The sequence below is a fragment of the Calidris pugnax genome, unplaced genomic scaffold, assembly GCF_001431845.1.
Source record: "Calidris pugnax isolate Ruff unplaced genomic scaffold, ASM143184v1 scaffold76, whole genome shotgun sequence".
Classification (NCBI taxonomy): Eukaryota; Metazoa; Chordata; class Aves; order Charadriiformes; family Scolopacidae; genus Calidris; species Calidris pugnax.
The window spans coordinates 7773-22813 of NW_015090827.1; the positions used below are offsets into that span (position 1 = coordinate 7773).

Sequence of the window (15041 nt, forward strand, 5' to 3'; positions counted from 1 at the left end):
TTCATGAAATGTAATGCCTTTTAGGAGTGGAAAATTCTTAAAAATTTCAGACTGTAGGTTTAGTTTACTTTGGCAGTAATATGGGTGTGGGAGTCAGCTGCTAGGAGTCCTAATATTTTTTGTCTTAGTCCTGGTCAGGAACACTGTGCAATAATGTTTTCTTTTGGCATTTTTTCTGTTTTGGGCATATCTGGTCTCTGCTGAAAATTCAAGCGAGTAAAGAATGTACACTAAATGAATTGTGTTAAAAAGCTGCAAGGACAAGATCTAAGTTAATTCAGAAAGATTCTAGATTTTGCATGTAATAAAGCAGAATGATTCCAAATGCAGAACAAGGAAACTGCTTGTTCTCATGCAGCTGTTAACACACTCTCAGCAAGAGCCTTGCCAGCAATGTGTGAGCCTGTGCCACCCATGGCACCACCACAAACGGAACCCACTCCGGGGGTAACTGAAAGAAAAAGCACATCGCCAACACGCAATTCAAATTTGCGATTAGCCTTGCAAGGCACACGTTTAGTAGACGATACGAGGTAATCCCAGAACGTTGCTTTGAATCGAACGCTGAGGACTAGAAATTGTATTAGCATTTAATTGCCATGTGCCATATTCCCCATTGTGATCTTAGCACACCTATTTCAACTCCTCTGGCACGACAAATGCATATTAAGTAATTTAAGCAGGGAGGCTACACATCCTTTGTTGTCATCCTTCCATAGTCTGCCACACACGGTGAAAAGGCTCCTTGCTGCATTTCCAAGCGCCGGATCCAGGGGATGGGAAGCGCCATCTGGAGAGCCGTACGCAGGGGCAAAAAAACACTTCGGAAAAATCCAAACTGCCCGAATGAGCCCCGCAGCCGGGGCGGTGGGATTTGCGAGGGCGGCAGAAGGGTGTTGTCTGCTCAGGCCTTTGTCTCACACAAACCCGCAGCCAACTACAGGCGCGTTCCCGCCGCAGTTCTTTTGTGGGGAGAGACACATTTTCCCCCCCCCGCCCCCTCCCTTCTCTCCGCCGGAGCGAGAAGGGGCGTGGAGGGGGGTGTGCCCGCCGCCGCCCCCCTCCTCCCCGCTCTGCCCGCGGTGGCTGTCACTGGTGGTCTCCCCTCGGCCTCGGGTGGGTGCAGCCCCGCTCCTCCGGGGACGGCTCCGGCGGGACCCCGCTGCGGCGGCCCCGGGCGCGGCCGGGCCCCGGTGGCCGGGGAGGAGGAGGAGCAGGGGGTTCTACGTCACTTTCCCAGGCCGCGTGTTTACGTGGAGAGGAAGATGGCGGCGCCGGTGGCCCTGCCACGGCAGCTGTCGTTGCTGTGAGGCGGGACAGAGACAGGACTGCGGTCGTGTGCGCCCCTGCTGAGGGGAAGGGGCAGGGTGGACCTCGCCTCCCGCCGCTGATAACATTCTGCTCTCCCGTATAGGCGCCATGGAGGACGAGGAGCGGCTGAAGAAGTTGGAGGCTGGGAAAGCCAAGGTAGGAGGCGACGGCGTGACGGGGAGGCCGAGGGGAGCGCGGTGAGGCCAGGGGAAGGTAAATCAGCGGGGCCGGGCCGGGGGGCTCAGCTCGGGGCCCCGCCGCGAACAAAGCGGCGGGCGGTGGAGGCGCTTTGTGCCGCCCTCCCTGCGCGCCCCGGGCTCCCCCCGCTGGTCTGGGGGCGGCGCGGGGTCGAGCGGGGCTCCCCGGCCCGGCCCGCGGGGCCACAGCGGGCCCGGCATGGCGAGCGCCACAGGTACCCGTGGCAGGGTCCGGCGGTGACGGGCCGGGCCGCCCCCCCGCTGCGGGGGCCGGGCGGAGGGAGAGCCGGGCAGGAGGAGGGCTCGCCTCCTTACCGCTTGGCAGCCGCGGCACAAATTCCGTTTGCCTCGTACGCCAGGGAAACTCCCCGTAAACCTTTAAGGAAGTCTATAGAAGCGACAGCTGTTCCTCGGTGCGGTGCTAATGCCGTGAGGGCGCCTCAGGAGGCAGAACGTTAGAGATGTCCGCAGCGATGCGGTGAGGGGCCTTCACCCCTTGGCTAGAAGCGCCGGGCCGTGGGGGAGTGGGCGCCCTGCGGCCTTCGCCGCCCGCACACCCGTCCGCTCGCCGCCTCCCGCCTCTGTCAGGCGGCGCAGACGGTGCCCTGCGGCTTTACCCAAGGGGTGTTAATCAGGGAGCTTATCCTTTTACTCTTTAAGCATGGCTCGGCGCACACCGGCTGTGAAGCACTGCGCCTTCCGGGCACCAGACCGGAGTTACCGAGCTCTAGGAGAATCTCCACTTCAAAGAGAGCTTTGGTGTGGTCAATGAGATAATTAATGGCATTCGCAGGAAGATAAGATAAAAGTAGTGTTTTGACATTTTCTGTCGTCTGGTTCCTTCCAGCAGTCATTGCAAAATGGTAAGAGTTTAGAAGTTTGTGAGTCAGTCGTGCTAATGATACAGGAGCTAATAGTACAGGCAATGAGCAGACAATCCCGAGGTGAAACTGTGAAACATCAGTGTCTTGGTTATGTGGTCTATGGAAAAGAGAATGTAGTTCAGCTGTGAGGTATTGAATAGGTATTTTGCTGTATTAGACAAAAACTTTGTAACTTGGTGTGGTTTTGTTTCTTTTGAAGGGCATTGAAAAGGTGCACTGGGAAACTCTCCTAGATAGGGCTGTATGTTGACATAGAAAAACCTGTTCTTAAATGCTTAGAGCAAGAACGGTGTTTACACAACATTATGCAGTAGGGCATAGCATGCAGTAAGGCCCTGGGACAGATCAGGTGCTGGCGGTGGTAGGTTCTGCCACAGCCAGGTTGGCTAATTCATTTGCAGAAAATTAGAAAGTATTTCACAAAGAAAATGGTTGAAATGAATTTGTCAGTATTATAAACAACAGTGAAGAATTTATCATGAGAACTTATATTTTTTTGCCCATGTTGGCCTGCAATTAACACAGAAAGTGAATGACAATTACTGAAAAGTGAAACAAAAGCCAGGACTCCAGCAGGAATTCAATGGCTTTCCTCTTACTTTGAGACAAGACATTTATACACTTTACTAATGTATTTTAGGAGCACTGTCATAACTCTCACCCTTCTTCTAGTCTTTTCTGACTAAAACCTAGTGATGTTCTTCTAAGTATTCACCTGAAGACTTTCATATTCTATGCTTTTAAACATTCCTTGTGCTTTAAGTCATTATAACCCTTTAAAGCTACATGTGATTTACGTGGGAAGGGACTGTAAAAGCAGTGTTAGCTTTTCAGATTTTTCATTGGTGTTCAGTGTACTTTTTACCCTTTTTTATACATGTGAATGATGCAATTAAATCTGTTGTACTGTGGGGACTAGGTCACAGTCTTCCAGTGACAAGTGTCACTGATAAAGGCAGAAAAGAAATTGTGTTAGCAGCGAATGGAAGCAGGAGTTGCTCCTGCTGTTGCTTTTCTCTTTTTCAAGGGTACAAGCGTGTTCACAGTAACATGATCAGGATGTCTCCTAAAATTGCTTGGTTCCAGTGAGTATTTTCTGCAAACCACAGCAACAAGCATCCAAAAAACTTTTTAGCCAAACCACTGAGGGTTGTTTAAATAAAATGGCTGAAAAAGTGTATTAAAGTATGCGTTGTTGCTGTGCTAAAAGCTCAGGTATTGCTGTACCGCAGATACCTTCATAAATCTGCCTGAAATGATAGATTTTAAATAAAATAAGATGTTACATAAACTGCAGTGTGAATGTTGGGAGGCAGTTGGGAGGCCAGTAGAAGAGTCTAGTAGGTGCCATGGAGGTGGCTGGTACATTGCTAACAGTGGAATTATTATCTGAAATTGGGACTTAGATTCTTGTTTGTTTTATTGTGTTTGTTGTTTTTTTTTCTCAAAAATTAGGTAGGTAACACTACCAAATCTCAGTATGTGCATTTTAAGCAATATGAACTTTCTGTAAAGCAATCATTTTGAGTAGGCAAGCTGTGGAGTTTGGTTTTGTGTGAATTGTGTGAAAACAATGGAACTTTCTTTTCCTTTATTCATGATGTCTTCTTAAGACGCTGTCTCCCAACATAGATCTTTTACAGAGAGGTGTACTGTAAATGGATTTTCTGCAATGGAAGTTTCTTTTGAGTCCTCCTTTACTATTACTGGAAATGAGAAGCTGTATCGTGAATCATACCTTGATGTTAAGTGTACTCAAACCTGACAGAACGGGTCTCAGTGCAAACACAGCCGTCGCCAGGACATCATTTGAAAAATCGAATGAAAATGGCCTCTCTGTGCCTTTATAGAACTTCCTTCTCCCTAAAGAAGCAATTTCTTGGTCTTAGATCTCGATCTAATGACGGTGGAGCAAGAAAAATGTCAAAAAAGCTAGTTAAGGGAAACAGGGTTGGCTGTGATGGAAAGTGAAAAGGAGAACATGTGTGCCAGCAAAAGAAATACAGATGCACGTGTTGTTAAGTTGACCAGTGGCCCAAAACACAGTGAACTTAGAAATCAATCAGATACCTTACATGCCTTGCTGAAGGGATTCTAGAATATTGTTAGTGGCCTGAGATTACAGAGGATGCTGATTGGAGATCTTGGTGTGATATTTATATACACATATAGAACGTGTGCATGTCTATGTGCATCAGTTTGGTTGGAAATCTCATCTGACATTGCAGTAGGTACTATTTATAGTAGTTGGGTATGTTAATGTTATGTATGTATTTAACAGCTCAGTAGCTGGCTTTTTTTACCAGGATGTTGCACCGCTTTGATCAACTTTCAGAAGTATACAGAGTAGTTTGCTAGCTTCAGAATAAAACCACTTGGGACTCAGGTTCATTTGTGAGAAAATGGCTGAGAGTATTTTGGTAAAGCTTTTGAAATTTTAAAAAATATTTTCATTTAATTTATATACACACCCATACATGAAACGTACAGCTATGATAACTGGTAAAATGAAGACATATGAAACTATCAATAGCAAGCATTAACAGAATGGTCCATTTTACAGTACTGAAATTTTATTTGCAAAATATTTAAATACGTGTGTTGCTCCTGTTAAAATTTGTGTTGACGAAAGGCATGCTCCCTAGCTGTATACCTTTTTTTTTTTTTTTTTTTTTTTTTTTTTCCAAATATTGGTCTTTAGAAGCCTGGAGCTGCAAATCAAACACCTTTGTTGCCAAATCATCGCAGTCAATTTTTTGGCTAATAATCTGTTACAATGTATTGCCACAATACATGCATACATTATCATTACAGTATATTTTCTTTACTTCTTCTATTTCATTGTTGTAATTTACACTTTTTTTTTTTTTTTTTTTTTGTAGAAGGGTTGAGAGAGGGAAAGATACTAATTTACTTTGTAAATTCTCTCAGGTTGGTCTAGGATTTCAGGTCTAATGTTAGAAATGCATAATTTAATATCCTGGTTTTCAAAGGTTCTATGTATATTTGTAATACGTTCTTGTTGAGGTGTTTGAAGACATCATGTAATTGTCAAAGACCCTTAAGAAATCAGGGAACTGGTTTAGTTAAACAATTGAGCACAGAATGCTCGAGTCACAGGGCGACTGACTGCTTTTGATCTATACCAGAGAATCACTGAGCAGACAGAACAGTGAAGTTGGTTTGGGAAGCTCTCATGGCACTCAGTGGACAAATATTGCAGGTTGTATGAGTAGTTTGTCAAGTCATTCTTCCCAAATTGAATAGTAAAAAGGAATAATCGTGTGTTTTGTCTTCTGGTCATGCATATGAATATTTCAGGTGGCTGAAAATGATATGTAATATTAAAGTAGCTTTGTCTTAAAGAGTCTGAGAATGTTTGTTTGCATTCTGACATCTTACTCTTTTGAGGAGAGAAGAAGATTTTACTTCACTGTCTCTGCCTCTTCGGACTGAGAAGTTTTGGATTTCTCAAGGAAAGCTGTTATCAGTTGCTGTTTTTTTAAATAAAAGACTCAAGCAAAGCATGGAATAATTATGTGCCACAGTGATTAAAGCTATAGTTTGTAAAGTCCAGAAGAATTCAACGTATAGATTGTGTTTGTAAAACACAGTCCTTGTAAATTCCCTTTAATTTGCCCAAAGAGAAAAGAAGCGGTATCTCAGTGGTTATTAAGAGTTTTTCATCACAGAAGGCAAATACATCTAAACTTTACATTTCATTAAAGAACTACCCTACTAACATATCTTTTACTTTCAGGTGTAGACTGTTCATTTTGTTTATCCTCTGTCTGCCTCAAATAATTGTAACAAAAAACATTAAAGAGAATCCTTAATTTAAAAAAATTAAAAAGAAAAGCAAGAACTTCCTTTTCAGTCTGCATTTTCTTACTCAGCTTTTCTCTAAAAATAAGAAGTCGTATTCATCCATATTGCAAAGTGCTAATTTCATCATAAAGCCCTAGTAATTGCTGTCACTTTTCACAAAGTATGGAGGAGAGCAACTTCATGGGCTAAAAGTTTCCAGAATGAGAATGATGCTGGGTTACATCTATATCTGAAGATGCTGTGTGCATATTAATGGACAAGAGAGGAAGCAACTGGAGGTGAGTCTAGGCTAACTCTCAAGAGTCTCTTGGAAAGAATCGTAGAATAATTTGGGTTGTAAGGGACCTTTAAAGGTTATCTAGTCCAAACCCCCTGCTGTGGGCAGGATCACCTTCAACTACACCAGGGTGCTCAGGGCATGGGGTGTCTACCACCTCTCCAGGCAACCTGCTCCAGTGTTTCACCACACTCATTGTGAAAAATGTCCTCCTTATATCTAGTCTAAATCTATCCTCTTTTAGTTTAAAACTATTACCCCTTGTCCTATCACAACAGGCCCTGCTAAAATGTTTGTCCCAGTCTTTCTTATAAGCCCCGTTTGGGTACTGAAAGGCCCCACTAAGGTCTCCCCAAAGCCTTTTTCAGGCTGAATCCCCACAACTCTCTCAGCCTGTCCTCACAGTAGAGGGGCTTCAGCCCTCCCAGTATTTCCGTGGCCTCCTCTGGCCCCGCTCCACCAGGCCCATGTCCTTCCTGTGCCAAGGGCTCCAGAGCTGGACACAGTGCTGGAGTCTCACCAGACCAGAGGGGAAGAATCATCTTCATCCTGGTGGAGTGGGTGAGTTTGGCTCAACCGATGTGAATGGAAACTTGCCTAATATCTTTGTCTATAACAAAGCAGGAGAGTGCAGTGGAACTATAAAAAAAATCCTAAAATGAAGAAATGGGCTTTAACACAATTTACTCTAGAGTGCCCTTTTTCTTGCACATGACGATCCTCACACCCTATATTAATTCCTAAGCATTCCTCTTTTCTATTGCTAAGCTGTTTCTTCTTGCAGGCCCTTCTGAAATTGTTGGGTTTTTTAGCTCCTCTTTGTCTTTTACAGGTTTCAAGTCATTCCCTCTCCTTTGCATCTCTGTCAATTCTAAATAAGAGGTTTGGGGAATTGTCTGTATTTTGATTATGAACATGAGTAAGCTTAAGAACCGGGTTTTGTCTTGCAGGGAAAATCACACATACAAGCACTAAATGTTACCCTGGAGAGAAAACCTGTGTTTTTAAAATTCTTTGCGTAAAAGCAGATGGGGCAGTAATTGAGTAGAGACATGAGAGAAACAAAAAGCAAGGTGCTCACCTCACTGTGCATGCTTTTATTTCTGTTCAAAGCAGTGGATATCTCTGCATTTTATCATAGGAAAAATGATTTATATACATTTGAGATGTAAATATATTTTATCTATCTAGTTTATTGCTACTGGGGTGTTCACAAACTTGGATGAGAAATTGAATGGAAAGGTAATCTGTGAAACCGTTTTCAAGACAGATTCTGTTTCTAATAGCGGAAAAAATGGGATGACTAGCTTAAATGCTGAGCTTTTTAGTAGAACTTAATTGTTGAGGATAATACAACTACCTGTTCTTTATAGTTTTCTCAGTATTCTTTTTCCCTTAAAAAAAAAAAGTTTGTTTTTTTCCCTTTGTGTTCAAGTTTCTTCTGGACTTTATTTGGTCCTTGTAAAAAAAAAACCAAACCAAAACAAAAACTACTTGAATTGAAATCTGGGATTTCATCTCTGTTTTGAATTGGCACTACTAGAACTCTTCGTATTTTTAAGGGTGTTCGTAGTTTTTCTTCTATTTCCTGGTTTTGATCTCTATTTCCTTCATTCCAGAGATCTCTTCTTGCTTTCGATACAGGGCTTGATTATTTGTTTTAAATGTTATTGTCAATATACCCTTTTATTCAAAGTTCTAAAATAGCTGTCTGCTTTACAATAGTGATGCAAGGTAGAATGAGCTTAAACTAATACTCGCTTTCTTCTGAGGATGCAGATAAGTATCACCTCAAAATAAACTTTGTACTGTAGCCAGTTTAGAGAAAATTGGTCTTTAATACAAGATGCCCAGTGAATGTCACAAAAACAGAGAACTGTCTTATTAGACAACACAGTATTGTTAGTAGCGCTTTGAGAGCAAAAACTTGCATTGTAAAATTGCAATTCAAAGTGTTTTCTTGCTGCTCCCTGTGTAAAGAAAAGGAATTGCAGAAAAGAAAGCACAAAGTTGCTCTTTGCCTGCATTCAAGACTTTCTCCATTTCAGCACTAGCATCTCCCTCATTTCTATGGTCTGCTTTCCAACTACTTATTTTCTTAGTATGGGTGTTGCAATAGCAAAATGGAGCTGAGACCTTTGTTTCCCTCCATTACAACAGTATCTAGACAAGTTTGTTTGTTTATGCTGATTTGGCAATAGCTTGATCACCACCACAAATTCTTTCTAAAGTACTTTCAGTGAAGTGTATCTGATACTCAAGCAAAGGAGATCGGACCTTCTGGCATGTGTAGGTGTTAACAGAAGATCCTGTACTTTTTCCCCCACAGGAAATAATCAAACAAGTAGGTGCTTTTAAATATTGATGTACAGAGATATTAACTGCAGAATAATAGATGTTACTATAGCATCTTATTGTTTGGAATAGTAAAAAATCTGACGAAAATGAGGACAAAAGAAAAAAGGCTGCTGTAGTAGGTCAGACTTTGTTTTCCTACTTCATATTGCAATATAAGATTATATACTAATAACACAGGTGTTGGAAATCTAATTTAGGGGCTGAAAACTCTGTTTTAAATATCTGCCTCATAGCTAGAGATGTCAGTGTATTGCTATGCATTTGTTTCAAAGTAATTTTGTTACTGGTACTAGCTAACGTGACATTTTGAATTTGCAAAGACACATTAATAAATGTACCGCAGTTCAATGAAATGCATCTGATAATTGCAGTCTCTGGCTGCTATGCTGAAGTATAAAGTAAATATACTTTGAAATTTATGCTGATGAGACGCTTGTATGTTGACTGCAAAGTGCTGGCATGTCATATTGTGTTGATAGTTCTCATGTTCCTGTTTCTCGAAAGAAACCTTAATCTGCTTTCCCACATAAAATGTTGGCTTCTCAAGAAATTATATTATATACTACAACCAATGGAGAAAAGACAGAATAATGAATAAAAATGGTAAGATTTCTTAGAATTCTTAGTTTCTTGGAAGTGAGGAGTCAGTCTTGCAGCTTCCCTCCGCTTCTGAAAAAGAACAAATTCAGTAGTTGTCAGCTGAGTAAAAGAATGGGAGTCTCTGGAAACCAAACACTAAGCTTAGGAAAGTGAGGGAGTGATCTTCAGGACCATCTACGGAACCTGAAGGTACATAAGTCCATGGGACCTGATGAAGTCCACCCACAGGTCCTGAGGGGGCTGGCTGATGAAATTGGTAAGCTGCTTTCCATTATATTTGAAAAGTCATGGCAGGGGGTTGGAACTCAATGATCTTTAAGGTCCCTTCCAACTCTAACCATTCTGTGATTCCTGGATCATGCTTCTAAATCTCAAAACATGAAAAAATCTTAAGACTCTCTACAATTGGAGATAATAATTTCAAAGAGAATGTATACCATTTTGGTGATATTTCCAGGGGAAAAGCATAGATTTGATGAAAAAGGTACTGCCATGGCAAAATTACAACATATCTCTAAAACTGCACTCCTGAGCAGTACAGCCAAGAAGACTGGTCGAGTTGAAGAGGTGGAGTAGATGGGATTCTGGAACTGAGTATGTTTCTGTGCAAATATTGATAAAAGAGGTGTTACAGAGAATAAGCAGAGTAAGTGCCGTAAGAGTTTGCTGAAATCTGACTTCACTGGTAGGCGATGATTTAACAGAAGTGGTTATCCCTTAATCCTGGTTTTGGTTTCTGAAGTTTGTATTTGTCCTTAAACTCTTACTTCTCTGTGAGAAAGCTCCTGTGTCCAACCATAAAACAAGGGGGAAATATTTCAGTGTTCTGAAACCCACTTATATTGTCTAAGTGAGGTAGCTGATTCAACATTAGTACCATAAATTGAGAATATATATTTTCAATTAAAATGTATAAGGAGAAATATCTTGATATTACAGATAATGCTCCATAACAATAAGAAAACCCAGTCCTGGTCTGTTTACTAGTATGTTGTGCTAGCTGGCATAGTTTGCTATGTTTAAAGAGATAATGGAAATCCTGATACAAGATTCCTCAAAGGGTGGTGTGTTTCCTAGATTGTCTTCATTATTTGGAATATATTTCGGGAATTCGCTTTTACTTTAAAGAAAAAAGTGAAATCCACAGACAAGTCTGGAGTTTTGTGAGCAGTGTCGGTGTCTTTGTGAGCTTGCTTTTCTCTCATGATTCAGCAGTGTGTAAAAAGTAACAGAAGCCTGTCAGAATAATACAGACCTGTCAAATCTTGTACACCGAGCATGAAATTCAAGCAATTGGTTCTTTCCTTATGTCTGCTCGGCTCCTCACAGAGCTGTCTCTCACAGACCTACTGACTTTGGGGGCTTTATTCTCACTCTGTCCATTCAGTGCCAGACATGCCACATGGTATGAATTCGTTTAAAAATAATATAAACACGGTGGGAAAACGGTGAAGTGCAACTGAATTTTACTTGGTTTAAAGTATTTTACAATTTATTACAAAGAAAATCCCACAAACATTTTTTAAAAAGAAAATCTAAAGTTTTGTTCAGTTTCTCCACAGAGTTGGACCACAGAGGTGGCCAGAATGCCTACGAGTAATCTCCTAAAAATGTAGCTCAATTCTCCAGACTACTTAGAAAATCCCAGCATTAACATTTGTGAAAAGATTGCCTTTGAAAACTGGGTGGAAGTCACCACGTCACTTGTGTTTATTAACAAGGAGTGGCTGTTAGTCCCTGCTTAGCTTGAATAGAATTTAAACTGTTGATCTGTATCTGAAAAACTGATTGTAACCTCTCAAATTCTGTATCAATTCCATGGCACTCATCAATTAGAAAAAAAAAAAAATATAATCCTGTGTTGGGTATTCATAAAGTCTTATTTAGACATAGCCTGTTCATTTCAAGGTTGCCTTTTTCTTTCAAACTTCGTATGTAATGAGAAATTAAATATGAGCAAATGATTCAGATCTTTCTGTGCTTTATTCCATTCCTCTATATACTCTTTCTACCTTTTAAAGTGGTTGTTGTTTCTCAATCTTCCCTGTATCTGGGGAGGAAGAATGCCAGGCATCAATATAGGTTAGTGATGGACCTGCTGGAAAGCACTCCTGAGGAGAAGGATCTGGGGGTCCTGGTGCATAGTAAACTATCCATGAGTCTGCCATGTGCCCTTGTTGCCAAGGGGGCCAATGGAATCCTGGGGTGCACAGGGAGAAGTGTGACCAGTAGGTCGAGGGAGGTCATTCTCCCCCTCTGCTCTGCACTGGGGAGGCCACAACTGGAATCCTGCCTCCAGTTCTGGGCTGCCCAGTTCAAGAGGGGCAGGGAACTACTGAAGAGAGTCCAATGTAGGGCAACAAAGATGATTAAAGGATTGGAGCATTTCCCTGGTGAGGAAAGACTGAGAGAGCTGGGACTCTTTAGCCTGGAGAAGAGAAGGCTGAGGGGAGACGTTATTAATGCTTGCAAGTACCTAAGGGGTGGGTTGAAGGATGTTGGAGCCGGACTCTTTTCAATGGTTTCCAGCAATAGGACAAGGGGCAATGGGCATAAGCTGGAACAGAAGAAGTTCCACTCAAATATGAGGAAAAGCTTCTTTCTAGTGAGGGTGCCAGAGCCCTGGAACAGGCTGCCCAGGGAGGGTGTGGAGTCCCCTTCTCTGGAGATCTTCCAGACCCACCTGGATGCCGTCCTGAGTGATGTGTTCTAGGCAATCCTGCTTTGATAGGGGAGTTGGACAAGATGATCTCTAGAGGTCCCTTCCAACTCTTGATGATTCCATGAATTTTTGATCTTTAAATATCTCTGACATAGATACATTTTTATTAAAGAGGACACAGTGTGAAGCAGAGAAAAAAAACCAACTAGATGTATTCTACATAAATAAAACTAAAATGGCTTACAGCAGAGTAAAATTCTTGCTATTGTAAATTCTTTCCTTTTTTCTCTTAGGAGGAAAAAGTTAAATTTACATGTATCGGGGTAATATAAGCAGTAATAGAGACTCAAAGTAAACTGATAGTTGATTCTAACATCTACAAGATTGTTTCTTCAGCCCTTTTCAGCCAATTTGTAAGGAACTCTTCTTCCTCATGTAGTATATAGACTAAATATTGCAGTGCAGGAGGAAAGAAATACATGCATTGTTGTGAAGTGTAGGAGTCCTGCGGATCAGGGAAAACACGCAGTGGGCTGCAACCCCTTTCTTGCACCATCAACACAAACCAGAAATGGCAAATGATTCTGTGATTTGAGTTTTCTTGCGTTAGCTACATAGAGAAGTCTGGACAAAGGTTTTTCAGTACATATTCTCTCCATGCGTTTTGTTAGGCGTCTTAATATTGCTGCATCTTTAAAGCCCTATACTCTAGAAATGGTAGTCTTTTAAGTTAATTAGAACTTGTAGCTGACTATTTGCAGTGTTGTGGAAGAGTGAACTATGTGAGCTGGATTGAGTGTTGATTAGGATCCCACAAGAAGCAGCAATTGCCTGACTACAGTTTTCTTTAGGCGTCAGGATTTTTCTTGTGCGATTCTAATCTGTATTCATGATTTATGAGAAACAGCTGATTACCCCCAACCCTGGCCCCTTGGAAGCCACGTTGATGCTTGATAATACACCATAACCAAGGTTGCAGTCATCACTAAGACTTTGCTTATACTCATTAGGGAGTCTCAAAAGACTGACAAAAGATTGCTTTTTAAATGAATTGTCAACATTAGTGTCCTTAGGGATCTGCACAACTGTTAATATGAGAACATATTTAGTTAACTAGGGCTGATTCAGACGGAACTTCATGCTGAAAGTCGATATTAAGATTTTTGACACTTTGACATGGTCTTCTAAGCAAACTAAAGACAGTGTTGGTACAATCATCATTTGGTGGTTACAAGTGAATAAAAAGTTGTTCTTAGCATTATTTTTGCTTTTAATGGCTTACTCAAAGTAGGTGGTCTTTCAGGGGGCCTCTGTCACTCAGTATTTTGATTATTAGCAGTGGAAAGAATATGTGGTTGTATGTAGACAGTTCTAAACTGAGGTGGGTGGCAAACACGGTGAAGAGGCTTAGAATTCAAAATGATCTTGATAAACGATCTGGGGCAGAAGGACATGTAAGCAATGTATCTGCAGGACAGAGGGTCAAGCTGGAGACCACTTAAGCAACTTTATGGGACTGAGTGTAATGTATCCAAGTATCCTGCAGGAGCTGCCTTCTATCATTACAAGGGTTTTGCCTTGCTCATCTTTGAAAGGTCATTGTGAGATTCCAAATGAGCAGGGGAAAAAGCAAACATCAGACCATCTTCAAGAGGGGCGAGAAGCAGGATCTGGGGATCTATAGGAAGGTCAGCCCGGCTGTGGTCTGCAGGAGGATCATGGAGCACATCCCCCTGGAAGCCACATTCAGGCATATGAAGGGCAAGAGCATGACTGGAATTTATCAAGGGCAAATTAATTGTCCTCTATGATGAGCTGAGTGGCTCAGTAGATCGGGAGAGAATGGGGGATGCTGTTTACCTTGAGTTTAGGAAGGCATTTGTTGTGATCTGATAGAGGCTATTTGTAACCAAGCTAGTGTTGGGTGGTTTGGAGAGGTGGACTGCAAGGTGGGCAGAAAACTGTATCTGGACTGCTATGCTCAAGGGTGCTGATACAAAGTCCAGCTTTGTATCAGCTATGGCCACTATGGTGGCCAGTAGTGATCCTCGGATGTTGAAACTGTGGCTGCTACTGTTTGATGTTTTTATTAATGACCTGGAGAGTAGGAAGGAGGGTGCCTTCAGCAAATTCATGGATGATACTAAGCTACGGAGAGTGGTTATCGTTGAAGCATAGGGCTTCTTTTCAGAGAGATCTTCTGTCGTGGTTTAACCCCTGCAGCAACTAGAACCCCACAACTGCTTGCTCAACCCCCTCTTCTACCACCCCCGCCAAGAAGGAGGTGGGGAGAAGAGGGGGAAAAAAAAAAAGAGGAGGGTAAAGGGAGGAAAAAACCCAATTGTGGGTTGAGGTAAAGACAGTTTAATCAAAACAATAACAAGAAAGGAAAAATAACAATAACAATAATGATAATGGCATGGGTCACTCTCACCACCTGGTGAATTGTCACCTTCCCAAGCAATGAGCATGGATTCCCGCCCCCCTCCTCCCCCACTAACTCCCATTTATATACTGAGCATGATGTCTATGGAATGGAATGTTTCATTGGATGTTCCATTGTGCTGTCTGTTCTTCTATGGGAAGCTGAAATAAGTCCTTGAGTACTGTAAATATCACCTAACAACAACTAAAACCAGTAGGTATTATTGACATGCCTTTCACAGTGATCGCTAGAAAAAAAATGAACCCTTTCCTAGCCGAAACCAGAACACCTCAACAGTCTGGAGAAATGAGCTGACAGAAAACTCATGAAACCATAGCAGCATAAAAGAAGATGCTAGAGGAAAGTTCACATGCTTTCCCAGTGGCAGAAAGGAGGAATTTCAAATTTCCATTTCATTACTGGGATGTAATAGTAGTCTACAGGATCCTTCAGTGATTAAAAAAAAAAGGAAAAAAAAAAAAAAAGGTGATGTTATGTG

General features: G+C 41.9%; 1 protein-coding gene across 9 annotated transcripts in view; it reads left to right on the forward strand.

The window, feature by feature from the left end:
* The first annotated feature begins 1072 nt into the window (after nucleotides 1-1072).
* AKAP9 (A-kinase anchoring protein 9) overlaps nucleotides 1073-15041 on the forward strand; it is a 120539-nt gene continuing 106570 nt past the window's right edge. For 8 of the 9 annotated variants that reach the window (XM_014940243.1, XM_014940245.1, XM_014940247.1 and 5 more), the window contains exon 1: nucleotides 1244-1467. In XM_014940243.1, the coding sequence (XP_014795729.1) occupies nucleotides 1420-1467 (48 nt within the window). In that variant the 5' untranslated portion in view covers nucleotides 1244-1419. Of the gene's footprint in view, nucleotides 1117-1243; nucleotides 1468-15041 lie in introns of those variants that run through there. The other variant, XM_014940241.1, reaches the window with a different exon arrangement.